Here is a 20,464-nt window from a genome sequence, read left to right as displayed (position 1 = left end):
CAGGCTCCGGACACGCAGGCTCAGCGGCCATGGCTCATGGGCCCAGCCGCTCCGCCGCATGTGGGATCTTCCCAGACCGGGGCACGAACCCGCGTCCCCTGCATCAGCAGGCGGACTCTCAACCACTGCGCCACCAGGGAAGCCCTCAACTGTTAACCATTTTTTCAATGTATGTTTCGGTGGCATTTAGCACCTTTACAATGCTGTGCACTCACCCTATTTAATTCCAAGACATGCTCATCACCCCAGAAGGAAATCTCGCAGCCACTAAGCAGTCGCTGCCATTCTCCCCTCCCCCCATTCCTTGGCAATCACTATCTGCTTTCTGTCTCTGTGGATTTAACTATTCTGGACATTTCATGTAAGTGGAATCACACATTATGTGGCCTCTGTCATCTGGCTTCTCTCCCTTAGCGTATGTTTTCAAGGTTCATGCATGTGTGAGGACTTCATTGCTTTTTATGGCTGACTAATATTCTACCGTATATGGATAGACCACATTTTTTCCATTAACCAGCTGCTGGACATCTGGGTGGTTTCCACCTTTTGGCCCTTGTGAAAAATGCTGCTGTAAACATGCATGTACACATATTAGTTTGAACACCAGTTTTCAGTTCCTTTGGGTTTATATCTAGGAGCAGAATTTCTGGGTCACACAGTAATTTGATGTTTAAGTTTTCGAGGAGCCATCAATTTTATAGCTAGTTCTCTGTTCACACAAATGGAGACAGAGTCGCTGATAGTTCCCCCCAGTGGACAGGCTAATGACATCCACTGGCTAGTATGACTGTTTCTCATTGAGAACTTCCCAGGCCCTCTGCTGAGAACTCCCCCTGCATCACGAAATGCTCCAACAACCCTCCGAGCTGGGTACCCCCATTCTACCTATTTTATAGGTGAGGAAACTGGGGATCAGAGGTTCAGCAGCTTGTTCAAGGTCACACAGAGTTGAGAAGCCAGAATTCCAACCTGGGCATTTGGCCCCAAACTTGTGTTTGTACACATCAAACTGTAAAGTCCCGGTAAGTTGCCAAATGATTTCTGTTTGGAGCTGGAGTGGGATGAACCGTAGGCAGGCAGCAGCCAATCTGCAATTAGCCAATAAAGCTGCTAATTATGCCCGGCTCAGACTGTTAGGAAACTGAGTCTACCTTCTTTAAGCACGCCCCAGCTGTGCGTTCCCAGAGCTGGGGGCTGGGGGCTGGGATTAAACCCCACACAGTGGGTAACGCACGAAACAGGCGAGTGACACTGAGCAAAGCATTACCCCGGTGATTTCTCTCCATCAGGGCGTTTAGCTTTATCCCTTGTGTGTTCAGAAAATGGCCAGTCTTGCCCATAACAGCTCCATTTACTGGGCATCCTCTCCGGATCCACTCTGGTGCCGAGATCATCTTGTTTACTCATCTCAGCCACAGACCTAAGATGTTGTGCTGTTTCCCCCGTTTTACAGATCAGGAACTTGGGGCCCAGATAGGTTGAGTGACTGTTTCAAGATCACGCAGGTGTAATTGACAGAGCCCATGTGGATCCTGACGTCCCAATTCGAGAGCCATACTTGTAAGAAGGAGTCCATCCTCATCACCTCCCAACAGCGGAGGTACCATCTCTTTTAGGGGCTTCTGCTGTTACCCAGGAGGAAGTTTCTGGGAGTTCCTTTCCCAGGACAGTGAGCTACCTCTTGAGAGTGGCTTGGGTCTGTTCATAATCAGGTGAGCCCTAGCCACTTTTCATTGCTTTCTTTTTTTTTGCGGTACGCGAGCCTCTCACTGTTGTGGCCTCTCCCGTTGTGGAGCACAGGCTCCAGACGCGCAGGCTCAGCGGCCATGGCTCACGGGCCCAGCCGCTCCGCGGCATGTGGGATCTTCCCGGACCGGGTCACGAACCCGCGTCCCCTGCATCGGCAGGTGGACTCCCAACCACTGCGCCACCAGGGAAGCCCCCACTGCTTTTTTAAAAGAAAAAAAAATCCAGATCATGGTGTTTGTTCCTTCCAACCTCTCATGTTTGCCTTTTTCGAAAGGCTGTGCGTTTCCCCTCATTCACCTAAACCTGCGGTTGAGTTACTGGCCCCCTGAGGCCGCGGGCTCAGAGCGAGGCATCCGCGCACTTTGCTGCCCGCTGCCTTCTCGGAGTGTAATCAAACATCAAGCTAAGTAGCAAATAAATCTCTCGATCTCATAAGCTGCACAGCGAGATCATGTAAATGCAAATGAAGGAGCGGGTTTCAAGCTGTCGAGGGGGAGGGGAGAGAACGCCGGGGGCCCTGTCACCGTGACTGCCTCACTCGGCAAGGGCCATACATCAGCTGCAGTAACGGTTCTGGCAGCACCGAGGGAGCCAGGGCTGCCCCGGGGAGGACGGAAAAGCCAGGCAGGTGGCAAAACACAGGCAGCCCTGGGTCGTGGGGACCAGGCAGGGGCCGGCCTAGTGGTGTGCCGGGCAGGCGCAGTGGGGCCCGGAGAAGAGTCTGCACTGCCTGGGGCTCCCCTTGTCCTGAGCTGGTGAGCTGGTCTAGTAATACCGACAGTGACAGCAGTAACGGAGGCCACTGGATACTGGGCTCCAATCCTTGGCCTGGGGAGGATTTACAGGTGAGGAAAGGGGACCAGACGATTCAAGTGACTTGCCCAAGGTCACACAGGAAGTGGCAGAGCGAGGTCTCAGCCCTGAGACATTAACAGGCTAGTTTCTGGTATCCTCCTGCTGGACCTGCGGCTCTCCCCTCCCCTCCCTTTCCTCCCCTGATCCAGCGGCAGCCAGCTCAGCCCCCATTATAAACTTGATGACGTAGAAGAAGAACCTTAACTTTGGCCCTTGGCAGGAGTATAGGAAATAGAAACTTTGGCTTTAACTCTGCCTTTTGACTTTTTTAATTAGAAAAGTAAAATCTCAGTACCCATCACCCGCGCCACCCCCACACCCTGCCCCTGCCCAAAGGCTGCACCTCCAAGGACACATCCTCACACAGTCACTTACGTTGTTATGTTTCTTTCCAGTATTTTTTCAATGAATTTTTTCTACATGGTTGTAACAATAGTGTATGTAAATTTTTGAATCCTGCTGATTTTTTTCTCACTTAACGTTATTTTATATGCCTTTGATCATATATGGATGTGGTCTTCTGGTGTATGGCTTTTCAGTATCATTATGCGATGTTCAACTGCCACTCACACAATGCACATCGTTCAAAGAATCTGGCTTCTGAGACAACGCCGGAGTCCTTTGATGCATAATGCACCTTATTTCACATGATTGTTTATCTGACGTTCTCATTATGGAAATAAATAAATATCCTCTATGCTAATCGTGATCACAATTTGCATTTATATTGTGCTTTTCATTCGAGGGTCTTAAGTTGTTTTATAATAATGAACTCCCCCTCCATGAGCGAGATGGGACATGTGTGCATGTGCGTGCGTGGGCAGAGCCGTATACAGATATTTATTTAATAACCACCAGGCAATAACTGTGGGATTTCATGGAACTACGCTTTAATAGGATGTGGGGAAGTGAGCGGAGGCTTCTCAACTGTCGAGCAAACATACATTTAGTTTAGACTCTGGACGAGAGGGTTAAGTGAGCTACACTCTTCTGTGGCTGCCAGGAGGTAGGAGTGCTTCCTTCATGGGGCTTAGTCCTCATACATGAACACCTAAGATTGGTCTAGAGCCCAGGCATCACGCTCCCAGACAGATCTAAAACCCATCTTGGAAATGACCACCAGCTCGTTTGTCCAGAGTGAGATCCAGTTCAGACCGTCCAAGAAACCAAGCCAGTTAATTTCACCCATTTTCACCTCTTTGGTGGGAAATGGGGGCAGGTTAAGACTTTTTAAAAGTATATGAGGTGGGAAATCATTAGATCGGAGTTGCAAGGTTGGGTCCCTTGTTCTGAAGTTGTCCCAGGAAAATGGGCTCTGGCGCGGCTCTGGGGATAGGGGTCCTCCTTCCTGGGTCTCAGGTGACTTTAGTGGGAAACGCCACTGGTACTTGCCTCTGGAAAGCCCCAGCGGTCCTGATGCTGGTGACGGGCTGCTCCAAGAGGACTTCCGGGCCAGGGGCTGCCTGCCCAACCCAGTTCCCACTGCAGGTTTCCAAGGCTTGTTCCTCGGTGTTGGGTAGCGGAGGGAGCTGCCGTGCAGAAGGAGCCCAGAGAATCCCAGGACCCCCTGGGACAGGGAGCGAGATGGTTTTAATTAGAGCTGAGAGACGGGAAATAAGGCAGCGAGGGATGACATCTTAATGAGGTTTAATGAAGCTGTCTGCTGATGGGGACAGCTGTCACCCAGAGCTGTATGCTAGCCAAGCCACTTTGTGACAGAGGAAACTCAGAAAAAGGCACAATCTGAAAGCAGCTGAGAAGGGCGGGGTGGCCAGACTCAGAGCTGGGGTTTTTCTCCTGCATTGGCCTCTTGATTCTAACACCTCAACAACAAGGGACTCCAGCTAGTAGGCCAGATTTGAATAGCTTCCAATATCTCACAATTCCCCTTTGTGCAAAGCTCAGGTATGCCTCTGAAAAGACCTTGAGGATGTGCACGAGGTGTCTTAGAATTCAGCCATAAGAAACAGGGAGGGCTTGCATTTGGGGGCTGAAAGGGATCCACCATCCCATCCCTTTCTGAGACTCAATTTCCCCCTCTGTCTCGTGGTGACCGCGTGGCCTCCGTTATAGTGTTGTTGTGAGGGGCCACTGTAGGTGAGCACAGAGCTATGAGGTCAGAGGGCTGGGTTTAACGCCAGCTCTTCCATTTACTACCTGGGTGCCTTTGGGCAAGTGTGAACCTCTTTAAGTTTCAGTTTTCCCAACCGTCAAATGGGAGAACAACCTCCCAGTGAGGTTGGCAGAGTTCGGGGTGAAGCAAGAAAAGCTCTCAGGACATAGTAAGTGCTCAATAAAAGTGTTTGCTAAATGAGGTCACGGGGCGTAGCAGCCTTGCACGTAGGAGGTGCCCAATTAATGTTCACTCTCTTCCTCGTTTCTTTCTTTACTTCTGTAGTAAAGAGAACAAGGTGGTTCCCAGGGATCCCTGGGCAGGGAGGGTGCTCTCAGCCTTCACATGACCCCACAACTGTGCCATCTGCCCCAGGAACTTTGGACATTCCAGCTGAGAGCCATCTCTCATCCTACTGTGGGCTGGAGGGGCAGGCTACCCGTGGGACTCAGGTGGCCAATCAAAGCTGAGATTTGTGGCCACATCTCATCAGTTTCACAGCCAGTTTGCTTGCATCTAGAAGTTCAGGGTCAGAAGCTCCTCTGAGCACCTGTTTATCAGTCCTTAGCTGGTCCCTGAGTTGCCCAGAGACGTGTAGTTTCCTCTGTCAGGCAGCTATTCTCTGTAGGCTTCTGGAAAGCCCCTCTGGACAAGCTGGGGAGGGAAGCCCAGGGTCGGTGCCGGGCCCTCCCATCTCTGGCTGGATCCTCTCTGCTGCTTCCAGGGAGCCCCTGGGAGAACCCTCAGCACTCCTGTTCTCACTGGCTGTCCCCCTGGGATCTTCTTCAGGTTGGCTCTCTCCCCAAAATGCCAATCCAAGATCTGGATCTTTTCTCCTTTCCAGCCCTGACCCAGGCATGACTCAGCTGTCCCGTGTCCAGGTCACTGAAATGACAGCTCTTCCCATAACGCACAGTCTGTACATCAAACGGCCTCCTGTCGCTGGGGCTCTCCTGGGCAGAAGGCTACTTACGTCCTCCGTGGGTGTGGAGGGCACCGTGCGAACAAGTCAGATGCACCTGTTCTGCGTGAGCAAAATCCAGTCTGCAGAGCTAAAGTCCGCGCACAGGACAAAACAATGGAGAGTCCCGGGCAGTTGCGGCTAAGCGCCAAGAGGCAGCGAAAACTGCGTGGAGTCAGATGTGGGTTCAAGTCCACCCTTGGCCACTCATTAGCTGGGAGGCTTTGGGCAAACAAGCCCCTACAGCTGTCTGGACCTCCCTTCCCCACCCAAAAACCCGTGTGGTTTCCAGGGCTGCTTTACGCGTTAGTGGTACCCTGGGGGGCAGTGAAGCGCCCCTGTGGAGCCTGGCCCACGGTCGCCATGATTATGGTGTTGCCGTGGTCGGTGGTGGTGGCACCAGGGCGGGGTCAGTCGGCTTATCTCGTTGGACAGCTGAGCTGGTAATGGGTGAATACACTGCTCCTCTAGGGCGTTCACATGTTAACGCAGGGACTCTGAGACATACGGCCCGAACCTAAAGGATCAAACTACCAAGGGTGGAATTTCAAGCATGACGGTAATGTCAGGACCCCACCGCTCTTGCGACACGTGGCCGCCTTGCAGACGGATGCGCTCTGAGGGAGGGCGGGGGGGGGGGCCAGGACTGCGGGGTGTGAGGGGCACCCACATCAGGTCGGGAAACAGGACCAGTGCCCCCGAAGACTCCTTGTGCTGCTTGCAGCCACCGTCCCCACCCCCATGGTACCCACCCTCCCGACTTCCGAAACCAGACATTAGTCATGCTGTGTTTGAACTTCACTGGCATGGAGCAGTGCCTGCCTTGTGTGTCCAGCTCCTTCTGTCCCACATTTGTGTGAGAACCACCCAGGTGGTTGTGTAGAGCTGTCCTCTCGTTCCCGGTGCCATTGAGCAGTTCCTAACCTATTGGCATTTGGGGCCAGATGACTCTTTGTTGTTGGCAGTGGGGCCTGTCTTGTGCATTGTGGGATGTTTCGCAGCATCCCTGGCCTCCACCCACTGGAGGGAGGGTAGCACTGCCTCCTAGCTGTGACAACCAAAAACGTCTCCAGACACGGGCAAATGTCCTCGGTGGGGGCGGGGGGGGGCACAATTGCCCCCAGTTGAGAACCACCCCTATAGAGTGTTCTATTGAATGAATATGTCACCTTTTTTTTTTTAATCCACATGGGATGGCCATTTGGGTAGCTTCCGGTGCTTGGCTATCACAAACTGAGCTGCTACGAGCATTCTCAGACATCTCTTTGGGTGGACTTGGGCACTCATTTCTGCTGGGTGTCCAGGAGGGAATTTTTGGGTTATCAGTAAGCATATGTTTAGCTTTCATAGATACTGCCAAACAGTTTTCCGCAGTGGTTGTACCAATTTACATTCCCACCAAGAGCATGAGTGTTCCGGTTCATGTCTTTACCAATATCATCGAGTTTTTTATTTTGTACTTCTCAGAGGTTGAGCACCTTGACGTATGGGTCCTGGCCACTTGGACATCCCCTTAATAAAGCGCCTATTCAAGTCTTTTGCTCGTCTTTCTATAGGATCGTCTGCCTTTTTCTTATTGATTTGTAGCAGCTCTTTATATATGATGAATAACAGCCCTTTGTCAGATATATGTATTGCAAATACCTTCTCTCATTCTATAGACTCACACATTTTTAGAGCTAGAGGCAATCTGTGCTCCCCTATCAAACCCTCTGGTGGCCTTGGTTGTCATTACTTGTTCAGTTTGTCCTTTTAGCAAGATAAGGAATTTCATAAGGGCAGGGGGCAGTATGTGTCTACTTTGTTCACCTTAGAACTCCTGGCACAGGGCTTGGTGCAGAGGAGATACAAAATAAATATTTGTGCAGCGAACGAATGAGCGACTTTCCCATTGGGATGACCTTTGCAGCCCAAGGCTTCAGTATTTCTGGCCGTCGTTGCTTCCTAGGCAACCCTCACTAAAAAGCGTGGAGGTTGAGGCACCCGCCTGCTTCCGTGCCTCCTTCACCGCCAGGCCCCACCCAGTGGCAGCCGCTGAGTCTGTCGTTCCTCTGGAGCTGGACTTCTGCCCACCTGCACCTGCCAGAGGGAGGCGGGGCCTCTCCCAGAGAAGTCACATTTTAATTAACTTCCCTTGCCGTCACCTCACCGGAGAGGCCAGATCATTTTCATAAACAAATGAGGAGCCAGGGCTTTGTCTGCAGCTCAGAGTGAATCACACGGAAGGAAATGCAAAGAAACCACCCAGCCAGGGCCCCCACCTGAACCTCAGAACTCTCAGCTCTCGAGGGAGGTGAAGGCCTGGGATTTGGGATGAGAAGGAAGAGGGAGAAAAAGGATGAGGCAATGTGTAGGAAAGAGCTGCCAGAGTCTCCAAGGAGGCAGTTCATTCATTCATTCACTCATTCAGCCCCTCTTCACTAGCATCTGTTCTCTGCTGATCTCTTTGAAAAAGAGGGGTGAGAATAAAAACTATGTGGCATGTGGGGAATCTCTGTACCTTCTGCTCAATTTTGCAGTGAACTTTACATTGCTCTAAAAATAAAGTCTATTTTATTTATATATTTAGTTATATTCTTGGCTGTGTTGGGTCTTCGTTTCTGTGCGAGGGCTTTCTCTAGTTGTGGCGAGCGGGGGCCACTCCTCATTGCGGTGCGCGGGCCTCTCACTGTCGTGGCCTCTCTTGTTGCGGAGCACAGGCTCCAGACACGCAGGCTCAGTAGTTGTGGCTCACGGGCCCAGTTGCTCCGTGGCATGCAGAATCCTCCCAGACCAGGGCTCGAACCCGCGTCCCCTGCGTCGGCAGGCAGACTCTCAACCACTGCGCCACCAGGGAAGCCCTAAAGTCTATTTTAAAAATAATTAACCTTAAAAGGAAGGAAGGGAAAAAGGAAGGAAGGAAGGGAGAAAGAAAGAAAGAAAGAAAGAGAGGAAGGAAGGAAGGAAAGGAAGGATGGAAGGAAGGAAGAAGGAAAGAAAGACTTAGCAGACAGTCTACCGAGGGATACAGACATTAAACTGATCATCACACAATTAATGACTTAATTACACTACTTTGTAATCTTTAATGGCTTTACTGAGATATAATTCACATACTATACAATTCACCCATTTAAAGTATAGGATCCAATGGCTTTCAGCATACACACAGGATTGTGCAACCAGCACCACAGGCAATTTTAGAACATTTTCGTTACCCCCAAAGAAGCCTTATACCCCTCAACCATCACGCCTCAGTCATTCCATTCCCCTCTCCATCTCAGCCATGGGCAACCACTAATCCACTTTCTGTTTCTATGGATTTGCCATTCGGAACATTTCTTGTAAATGAAATCATACAATATGTGGTCCTTTGTGACTGGCTTCTTCACTGAGCACCATTTTGTAACGGCCAGTCCATGCTGAAGCAGGTTCTACTGCGTAATTTTGAAAGTGCCCTAAAGGTGGAGCTCAGGGCCCTACGGTGCCATAGACAAGGAAGTTTGCCTGTACTGAGGGCAACCCGGGAGGGCTTCCCAAAGGAAGTGGTTTTTAATCTCAGGCATTTATAGAACACCTGTTATGTGCCACCAGGAAAAAGAAGTCAATAGAAGCCATTAGAAGGCTGTGTAGGATATTATATTCCAGGCAGGCTGGCCCGGCATGTGCATTCCTAGAAACTGAGAAGATCATTTCAGTTCTAAGCCCCAAATGAATAGAATGGATAGTAAGTGTTACCAGACCCAGATGAGGGAGAGGCCACAGTGAGCCCCAGGGGTCCAGACAGCTTGAAGAATAAGAACCAGAAAGGGAGGGGCAGGCCAGGAGCAAAAGAGGCCGGGACTCCGGCAGACTCTTCAGGGGTGGGGAGTGGTCTATTATGCCTGAATCTCAGGACCACGTGGGGTACCCAGGAAGGCAAAGCTGCAGAGGTGGATGGGGTTGGAGGATGGGGGGCCCAGACTGCCAGCCCAAGGGAGGGGTTTCCCCCAAGACAGTGATGAGCCATTATGGGTGGTCCCGCATCATCCAACTCTAAACGCCCAGGTCTCCGGGAGCCAGAGAAAAGGGGAGAGAGATTGATGGGAAAAGGAGAAAGGGTGAGCCCAGAGCCACCAGACTCTCCGGACAGGCTTTGGTGAGGCCAGAGCCAGGAATGTCCTGGGAGATGTAACACCCTGCAACTGGGAGCCCACTGCCTGGGGCCCATGGGGGTGGGAGGAGCAGCCGCACCCAGCCAGCTCAGTAAGGTCCATGGTCCCAGGGGCTGATGGCAGCGGGAGCGTCACACACCTGGCTGGTATCTCGTTAGCAGGCGGATTTGAATGTGGGCTGGAGACACAGCCTGGGTTCAAATCTCCGCTCTGCCACTTCTCGTCCCATGTGGCCTCGTGCAACCTGTCTTGACCTCTCTGTGCCTCAGCTTCCCCATCTGAGACATGGGGGCAGTGATGGGCTGCCTCACAGGGCAGCTGTGAGGACTAAGGAGGAGAGGCATATGAAGAACCCAGTGTTGTGTCTGGAGCACAGACCTCAGCGGGTGTCCGTTGATGAAGAGCAACGATCTAAGCACCGCACAGGACAGGACCTCTGAGCTCAGGGAGCTGCTCGTCTAAAGAGAGGCAGTGCAGCATCATGCTTAAGAGCTTCACCCCGAAGCCAACACAACTGCATTTGACATCCAGCCCCAGCCTTTAGGAGCCGTGGATCGTGACCCCGCCACTCTGGGTCTCAGCTTCCCCACCTGTACAATGGGGCAAATGATGTGGTTGATCATAGAGCAATTTCATCCCTACAAACCCCTTCTGGAGGGTTAAGGAGTTGACCAGAGACCCAAAGAGTGAGAATGGCGGTCCAGCCGCCAGGAGGGTGACAGTGGGCCTTGCCACCGTATCCCCACACCCTCAGGTGACATCCAAGGAGGCAGCTCCAGTGACGATGATTTGAGCCATCCCCAGTAGGAATGAAGGGTTAGGGAGGAAAGATGCCCCCTCCCTCAAGGGTGGCCCCAGGTGAGTCTCCGTGAACCAGGTCTTTCCGTCCATCTGCAAGATACATCATTTCCAGCTCTAGGTTGCCAGATCTGGGCTGGACCCCAAATACGGCTGCTTATTGCGGGGACCGTGCCGCCCCTCTCTCCTGCTGCACAAATGCACATCCTCCCTCAAGGCCTCGGTCCCGACCGCCCCCCGCCATGAGGGTCCTCCTGACTCTGCTCTCCTCACCCGCCCCTGAGCAGTAGCACAGCAGGCAGGCTTCCCCAAGGTGTCTCAACGCCCAACAACAGTTAGTGCTCATCTCAGGGAGGGCTCGCGTTCCACACCCTAGTAGCCCCGAGGTCGCCCACAGGGCCTGGGGTAAAGCAGCACCCGATGACTCCCTGTCACTGAATTTAGTGTAATACTGTTGGTCTGAGGTTCCACTGCTCACCTTGGCTCTCTGTCCTTCCCCCAACAGGCTGAACTTGGGAAGCCCCGGGAAAGAAGCTGCAGTCTGCCTGGAATTAATTTTAATTACGGACTCTACATCCGGGGGCAGGATGGAGGGGTCCCTGAAGGTGAGCAAGCTTCCTCTGGAGCCCAAGGGGACTTGAACTCTCTACCTAGGCTACTTCCTCCAGGAAAAGAGCCAAGGGGCCTGCCCTGCAGCACGATTCTGGTGGAAACCACAGTTTGCTTAGCCGAGAAGGACAGGACCACGAAGGGTCCAGGTCTAAGGTGTCAGGGAAATAGCAAGGGCCCCAGACAGTGTGGAACCTTGTCCCCAGGCAAGACTGTGCTCTGCACCTTTTGAGCTGCAAGCATAGACAGGCTCGTGACCAGCCCTCTGATCTCCCAAACGAGGTCAAGGCCAGGCAAACCCAGCTCCATGAAGGAGGCTCAGGCGTCGTCTAGAATCTCTGGGAATCCTGACCCCACCCTTTCAGGGGGCCAAGCAGGGCTGTCACCCAACAGGCTGCAGGTTAATGAGAAGGTATTCGTGCCCCAATTTCTTCTCTGTCAGAGGCCACGGATTCCTTTACTTCCCAGACTGATCTCCATGCCATGGCTCTGTCTCTCCCTGCCCTCAGCCATTGGACACTGGAATGTATTTAAACAGCAGCCTACCTGCCCCCATGAGCTGAACCGGAATTATATCGCCATGAACCGTGGGGCAGTAAAAGCTGGCCTGGTAACTGCCCGGGAGAATTTCCATTACCGTCAGCTCAATGACATCCGCATCAGTGACCAGGATGACCGGCGCCTCAAGAAGGAACCGCCCTCTCTCCCTCCGAATATGACGTTCGGGATCCGGGCACGGTAAGATGGTTGGCACCCGTGATGGTGAGGGGGCTGCTCAGTGGTGACTGAATTAGGGAACAATGTGGGAGCATGACTCTGGACTCCAGGGAGGGGCGAGTGATCCAGGCCTGGCCAATCAGCATATCTCACAAACCACGGCCAAAGTGATTGGTTCAGAGGCAGACGTGTGACCCATGTCCCAACTCTGGAATGCATGACATTCTATAAAAGTAGAATGTGGTTGCATGTAATCAAGTCTCAACTCAAACGACTTTGATTTTTTTTAAGGGGAATTTATTGGCTCACATGATTGAAAAGGTAGCGCTTCAGGCATAGCTGGATCTAGGCAATCAGGCAATGTCACCAGCGTTGGGTATGTCTCTCCATGACCTGGCTGTGCTTCCCAGTTTGGGCTCCGTTCTCCGACAGGCTTCTCCCTCGTGTGGCAAAATGGCCAGAATCAGTTCCATTCTTACATCCTACACTTTTAGCGACCCCAGTGGGAGTGGTGTAGGAACTACAAAAGCCTTGAGATTAAGATTCTTTGGTCCAACTTCAGTAGCGTGCTTATCCCTGAACCAACCAAAGGAGTGAGTAGAAATTGTGACCTACACTGATTGGCCAGACCTGGGTCACACTTTTGCCTCTGCACCAATTACTGAGGCCGGGGGATTCTGGTGCTCTGATTGGCCAGGGCTGATCCCTTGCCCCTCCTTGGAGGGGGCGTGGTTGGAATCAGTCCCCACGATGTACGGGGGCTGATGGTGGAAAAGATGCAGAAATAGAGGTTCTGATCCAGAAGGAGAAGAACAGAACACGATAGCAGGCAAAAACAGCAAATGTCCAGTACAACAGGGCTTCCCAACCCATATTACGTCACAACACAAGCATTACAAAAATCACTGATATTTGTACATTACATTGTACAGATAAATAGCAGTGCTGTCAGCCAGCAGTGAACGGCCTGGGGCCTCCAGCTGCCCCAAGTCCCATCTGTGACACCTGAGACTAAGCCTGTATCTTGGTGTCCATCTGTGTGGCACTGCCCTGCTCTGCCCACATGCAAGGCCATTGACAGTCTATCTCCAGTCCTTTCCCATCACAACCCACTGTTCCGGGACCGGTGCCTTCCTTTGGCTGTGCTACTCAACTTTTGGGGGGGAGGTGAGGCTTCCTTTATTTCTTATTTTATTTTTTCTAATCATCTTTTACTGTGGTTAAATATACATAAGATTTACCATTTTTAGGTGTACAGTTCAAGGGCATTAAGTACATCCAGATTGCTGCACGACCTTCACCACCATCCATCACTAGAACTTTTTCTTCATCCTAAACTGAAACCGTGTACCCATTAAACAGTAACCCTCTCTTTCGCACCCCCTCAGCTCTTGGTAACCACCCTCCACTTTCTTTCTGTATTAATTCGACTACTCTAGGGACCTCATATAAGTGGAATTATATAGTATTTGTCCTTTTATATCTGGCTTATTTCACTTAGCATAAGGTGCTCAAGGTACATCCATGTTGTCCTGACAGTATGGATCAGAATTCCCTTCCTTTTTAAGGCTGAATAACAGTCCATGGTGTGTATATATCACATTTTGTTTATCCACTCATCCCTTGATGGACACTTGGATTATTTCCACTTTTTGGCTATTGTGAATAACGCTGCTATGAACATGGGCGTACGCTATCTGCCTGAGTCCCTGCTTTCAATTCTTTTGGGTATATACCCACAAGGGTAATGGCTGGATTGGGTGGGAATTCTATGTTTATTTCTTTGAGGAACTGCCACGGTGTTTCCCTCAGTGTTTCCCACCATACCTTTGTATGCTTTTCCCCCTGCCTTTCTCAGCGTCCTACCTGGTAGAATCTACTTGCTCATCAAAGCTCAGCTCAGCTTCCTCTCTTTGGTAAGCTTTCCCACCTCCCTGGCCTCAAACTCTACGCACATCTCTCTCAGCAGAAAGGCTGTTTGTTCATCGCTGTTCATCAGCCCTCAAAACCTGAAAGGTGGCACTAGAGACACATTGGAAAGTCACTTCTGGGCCAGATTAACTAATCATCTGTATACTGTCCTTCTCCCACCTTTGAAATAATGCCCAAGTCGATCCCTCGAGGCAAGGCAAGGTTCTCCAGGACTGCCTGGAGTGCAGAGGGACAGAGCCCCAGCTGTGTGACCACTAGACTGGTCCATACTGGTCACCAGTGTCTTGAAGACAGCATGGTGTCCAGGAGGAGTCGCCCGGGCTTTTCGTCCCACCTTTGTTCCCAACTCTCTTTCCCTCCAGGGCTTCTGTTTCCTCATCTGTAAATAGGATATTAAGGCAGTCATTGCCATTCTGGGATTCTCAGGGTATGTTCTGTCTCTACGTCAATTTCATTTCATTGTCACTAAAACCCCGTGCAGCCCCATGTTCACAGCAGCACTGTCTACAATAGCCAAGACATGGAATCAACCTAATTGTCCATAGACAGACGAATGGATAAAGAAAATGTGGTACATATATACAATGGAATATTACTCAGCCATAAAAAGGAACGAAATTTGGTCATTTGTAGAGATGTGGATGGATCTAGAGACTGTCATACAGAGTGAAGTGAGTCAGAAAGAGAAAAACAAATATCGTATATTAATGCATATATGTGGAATCTAGAAATATGGTACAGATGAACTGGTTTGCAAGGTAGAAATAGAGACATAGATTTAGAGAACAAATGTATGGACACCAAGGGGGGAAAGCGGTGCTTGGTGGGGTGGGGTGAATTAGGAGATTGGGATCGACATATATTCACTAATATGTATAAAATAGATAACTAATAAGAACGTGCTGTATAAATAAATAAAATAAAATTCACAAAAAAGAAAGAAATTCAGAAAATAAAAAGATGTATATGTATACAAAGGAATATAGTACTATTCAGCCATCAAAAAGAATGAAATAATGCAAATGCAGCGACATGCATGAACCTAGAGAGGATAATACTGAGTGAAGCAAGTCAGACAGAGAAAGACAAATATCACATGACATCGCTTATATGTGGAATCTAAAATAGGATACAAATGAACTTATTTACAAGACAGAAACAGACTCACAGACATAGAAAACAAATTTATGGTTACCAAAGGGGAAAGGGGGTAGAGGAGGGATAAATTAGGAGTTTGGGATTAGCAGATACAAGCTACTATATATAAAATAGATAAACAACAAGGTCCTACTGTATACAGAGAACTATATTCAATATCCTGTAATAAACCATAATGGAAAAGAATATGAAAAAGAATATACATATGTATATATGTACAACTGAATCATTTTGCCATGAACCAGAAACTAACACAACATTGTAAATCAACTATACTTCAATAAAAAAATTAAAAAGGGGCTTCCCTGGTGGCGTGGTGGTTGAGAGTCCGCCTGCCGATGCAGGGGACACGGGTTCGTGCCCCGGTCCGGGAAGATACCGCATGCCGCGGAGCAGCTGGGCCCGTGAGCCATGGTCGCTGAGCCTGCGTGTCTGGAGCCTGTGCTCTGCAACGGGAGAGGCCACAACAGTGAGAGGCTCTCGTACCAGAAAAAAAAAAAAAAAAAAATTAAAAAGATTTTTTTTAATTAAAAAAAAAACCTGTGCGGGAAGTAGGCAGGGTTACTTATCCAGCTGAGTCATGGAGAGATTAATTGACGTCCACAAGTTCACACAAATTTTTCACAGCACAGCTTGGCCTGGATTCTTAATCTAGTGTACTTAGGTTTAAAAATATGAGATATTAGAACACATAGCACATTAGGAATCACTTGGTTTGAAGCCCCTCTTTAAAACAGGAAAATAGAAGCTCAGAGAGGCGAAGAGATTTTCACAAGGTCACACAGCAAGTTGTGACCAGACAAAAGCCAGATCTCAAGCTAGGCTGGTGGACTCCCTGTCCCATGCTCTTTCTTCCATATCTCGGCTCCTTGGGGCTTGAGGTACAGCGTGATCCCCCAGAGTTTCTGGTCCTGGGGCTGCATTATTCTACATACAATGGAAAATCTTAAGTCAGCTGGGCTCAGAAAGGACATCCATTATCATCTAGCTTTCAATATAAAATCTTAAATTGCGGGCTTCCCTTGTGGTGCAGTGGTTAAGAATCCGCCTGCCAATGCAGGGAACACGGGTTCGATCCCTGGTCTGGGAAGATCCCACATGCCATGGAGCAACTAAGCCCGTGAGCCACAATTACTGAAGCCTGCGTGCCTAGAGCCTGTGCTCTGCAACAAGAGAAGCCACCGCAATGTGAAGCCCGCGCACCACAATGAAGAGTGGACCCCGCTCTCCACAACTAGAGAAAAGCCCCTGCACAGCAACGAAGACCCAACACAGCCAAAAATAAATAAATAATTTTAAAATATATAATAAAAAAACTCAAATTCCAGGGGCTTCCCTGGTGGCGCAGCGGTTGAGAGTCCGCCTGCCGATGCAGGGGATGCGGGTTCGTGCCGCGGTCCGGGAAGATCCCACATGCCGCGGAGCAGCTGGGCCCGTGAGCCATGGCCGCTGAGCCTGCGCGTCCAGAGCCTGTGCTCCGCAACGGGAGAGGCCACAACAGTGAGAGACCCGCGTACCGCAAAAAAAATAAAATAAAATAAAATAAAATTCTTGAGGTGTGAATGAGCATGTGTCAATATACAGATCATGGAGTTTAAAAAAAAAAAACTCTAAAAAAAAAATCTTAAATTGCTATAAAACCGGGTGGCTGCAATTTCAGGGAAAGGACGTGATGAAGTACCAGCTATATCTTCTGTGATGGTAAATGGGCTTTGCATATGCAAATTGAATGGATTTTAAAATGGTATTTAATGACAATTTTCGTAGCAGACGTTAACATTAATTGCACAAAAATGAAAATGCTGCATTAGGTTGCTGTTAGCAGCAAATATCGCGGCCATAAAGCTTTATCTTTATCAACAGCAGCCCTTTCTGATGTGACAGGGCAGCTCAGCAAATTGCAAGCAAAAGGGCTTTTATGGAACAAAAATATCCCCCAAAGCAGGCCCAAATCAGCATCAATTTCACTTTATTTCTTCATAAATGGAGGTTAAATGGCTGCTGGAAAAGCTTTTACTGAAATGCCCAACCTGCCCGCGAATCCCCTCTACCTTACAACATCAATGCAAGGAACAGTTAAAAAATCATCGCCCCCCCCCCCATAATGGGGCTATTACTTTAAAGTTATGGGACCAAGGCCCATTCTCTAATGATCACCTTCTACAAGCCTCGATTGTATTTATTTCCTTACTTTAAAAGCATGTTAAAAACCAAACCCGATTACACCTGACTACCCGAGGACTTGTTGGGGTGATTTGGTCCAATAACTAAAGAAGCCAAGAAACAAATGACTACCATTTACTCACAACTACAGAAGATATGTTAAAAAATAAAGTTCCACTTCAGACTAAGTACACAAGAAGCTTACTCTAAGCTAGGGATGCTGAGTGATGGGCTGTAACTGCTGTATGAGAGAACATTCTGGCTACAGCTCTTCCCCCGGCCCCCCACCATCAAATCCCCTTGCCCTTTATATATTTGACGATGGACAAAATAGCTAGATGTGAGGGGCAGTGCACGCATCCATCCGCCTGCCCACGCAAGCCCTCAATGCCAGGTAGGGTCAAAACCTGAATTTGGGATTATTCAGTTACTTCCTTTCCAGTTAGCTGATTTGCTTTCCAACCCACACCAATTTGTTACAGATTATCACTAAATCAGAAAGGTACATTTAGATCCACGAGCCTCTGGCTAAAAGGAAGTGGACACCTAAGCAATTATCTGGAAAAGGATGCCCGTGTAGACATGTGATCACAAGTAGGGGCTGAGGCCAAGTCAACCCACAGAGATGTTTGTTTGGCCCAGGCAGTAATTTAAAAAATCAAAAGTTTGAATGAGTTGCCACATTAAAAAAAAAAAAATCAGGAGATCTCATATAAAACCCCAGATTTCCTGCTTCTCTTAAAATGTCAGAAGCCCAGGCAACCTGGGTCTGCACTCCTACCTGGCACCAGGGGATGGGGCTGAGCAGGGTCCGCTTTGGACAGATTCCACGCGTGCCCTTCTGTCTATCCCAGTCTCCACCCAGCCTGGCTTCTCTCATATTCTTGACCCGTCCGGTCCCAGTAGGCACTGAGTTTGCAGCTGCTGGTGTAGACTGGTCATCCTGACCCTTCAGCTACCTGCCGCCTCTTTTTACGTCCTCTGAGGATGGTAGGGCCCACCACTAACAGAAGCTGCTGTGAATTGAACGTACACGTGGCAGGCATTTGCACATATAATTGCTAATGAATCCTATGAGGCAGGTACCATTCTAATCACTTCGCAGGCCAGGAAAGGGAGGGTGCGTGTCCCCGAGGCTACACGATGGCAGAGCCTGGATTCGTACCCTGGCTAGCTGGCCGGCTTTGAAGACCGAACCTCTAGGATCAGGTAGCTGGAAAGAGCTGGCATATTCCCACTCTGCCGTTTCACCGTCAAATCTCAGAATCCAAGTCAGGGAAGAATTTTAAGTTCTCATTACCAGCGTGTAAGACCATAACACAGATCTCAAAGCGTGCCGTGACCCCCGGTCCGTAAACAGATATGTCTGGGGGCCAGAAATGTAACTACTAAAGAAGGGCTTAATTATTGATACATTTAAATAAGTGTTTGCAAATGTTCACATGCCCTCGGCACATCTTAATTGTTACTGCTCCTAATTGGTCCAACATTGTCGAAGATGATGAGACAGGGACGGCGGGGGACGGGGGAGCTGGGCAGTAGCTGGCGCTCCTGGCAGATTCTGGGTGTCCAGGGCTCTACCTCCACGCTGCCTGGGAGCATCAGGCCACAAGCAGGGCAAGGATGATAGTAGGGGGATTCATCATTCAGTCAATGAGCAAACAGCTCCCTGCATGTCAGTATCTGACATGGGCCAGATGGAAGATGGGTAGACCCCGTTTTGAACTAATAACGGCAACTATTATTATTGTTATTAGTACGTGTCATCAGACATTGTGCCAAGCACCTCAGAAACATCCTCTCCTTAAATAACTGAACAGCTCAGTGAGTACAACGCTTACATCCCCATCTTACAGAAGAAGAGACAGAGGGTCAGAGAGGGGAAGTCATTTGCCCCTGGCTGCTCTATAGTGGGATGGGGATTAGTCTGGCCCAACCACCTGTGATGGTGACCTTGGCACTGAGCTGCCTTCCTAACAAACACAAGGATGGAGGTGACACAGGTAGAGATGCTACCCAAATTATTCCTGCACTAGATGGGGGCTGAGACAGAACATATATGGTGAAGGCCATCCTGTCTGGATTTTTCTTAAAGCTTTAAACTTAACCTGAACGCATCAAAAGAGCCCAATTAACTTCCCTTTTTTTTTTTCTTTTGCGGTACGTGGGCCTCTCACTGTTGTGGCCTCTCCCATTGCGGAGCACAGGCTCCGACGCGCAGGCTCAGCGGCCATGGCTCACGAGCCCAGCGCTCCATGGCACGTGGGATCCCCCCGGACCGGGGCACGAACCCGTGTCCCCTGTATCAGCAGACGGACTCTCAACCACTGCGCCACCAGGGAAGCCCTGAACTTCCCTTTTGATATGTCGCTTCCCTTCACCTTCACCTACCTCCCGATAAACAAGCTCTTTGACGGGGCTTCCGGAACTTTCACTACACTGGATGCTCCAGGCCTGCTTCAGCTCAACCCCAGTATCCCTGGTGCCAACCATAGTGCCTTTGCCGAAAGAGGCCTCAGTAACTATCCGCTGCATGAATGCATGAGCAAATGGCCACGTTGAAGTCTGAATATGAAGCCAGTAGCAACTCGGGTAGAACACTTAACTCATCCACCAATTAGCCTAGTCCAGACCCCCTCCAATCCTGGTACTGAAAGCGTTCTGACCACGGGAAAATAAGAAACACAAGAAAGCTGGGGAACGCTGCCAGCCCACCCTCCCTACTGCTGCTCGCCCAGCTATCAGATGCATCATCGGCCTGACACTGACAAATGTGAAGGATGGAGGGAATTTTACAGGCCGTTAAAAAAATGTTTGCTGCCTGACAGGCTTTCTGAATCTCTCTGCCAAGCTGATTTATTTTACAAATTTACAAAGGGCCCATCAATCACTCTGGGTTATTTTGTTCCTCCTGGAGCCGACGGCCAAAATCCAAGCCACCCACCCAAACTCCTATAAAATAACAATAAACCCCTTCCCAGACACCTGTCCCAGGTATCCAAGACAGTTTCTGAATGGGGAGACCAGTTCCGGGTTTATTGCTGGCCTGAAACTCAGCTGAGTGAAACCGGGCTGCCCACAAGGGGGAGCATGTGAGACCCCTGAGCCTGCGTGCTGGCCTGCAAGGTACATCCTGCCACGCAACCAGACGCCCAGCCCCACCGATCTGCTCCCCAGCGCTGACTGCAACTGTAGTTTAACAGTTCTCTGCTGCTTCACCGGCTATGCAGGTCCTGGAGGGCACGGACACTGTCAGTTTTGTCCACCGCTATATCA

At 49.8% G+C, this 20,464-nt stretch overlaps 1 protein-coding gene across 1 annotated transcript in view; it reads left to right on the top strand.

Moving 5' to 3' along the window:
- The window catches only part of CFAP77 (cilia and flagella associated protein 77), a 136,959-nt gene that overhangs the window by 68,412 nt on the left and 48,083 nt on the right, over positions 1 to 20,464 (top strand). The window contains exons 3-4 of the mRNA XM_060153281.1: positions 11,115 to 11,214; positions 11,728 to 11,956. Coding sequence (XP_060009264.1) covers positions 11,115 to 11,214; positions 11,728 to 11,956 — 329 coding nt within the window. The remainder of the gene's footprint in view (positions 1 to 11,114; positions 11,215 to 11,727; positions 11,957 to 20,464) is intronic.

The sequence above is a fragment of the Lagenorhynchus albirostris genome, chromosome 7 (assembly GCF_949774975.1).
Source record: "Lagenorhynchus albirostris chromosome 7, mLagAlb1.1, whole genome shotgun sequence".
NCBI lineage: Eukaryota > Metazoa > Chordata > Mammalia > Artiodactyla > Delphinidae > Lagenorhynchus > Lagenorhynchus albirostris.
Note: the sequence above shows the minus strand (reverse complement) of the source record. Positions and strands in the feature narration are given on the sequence as shown.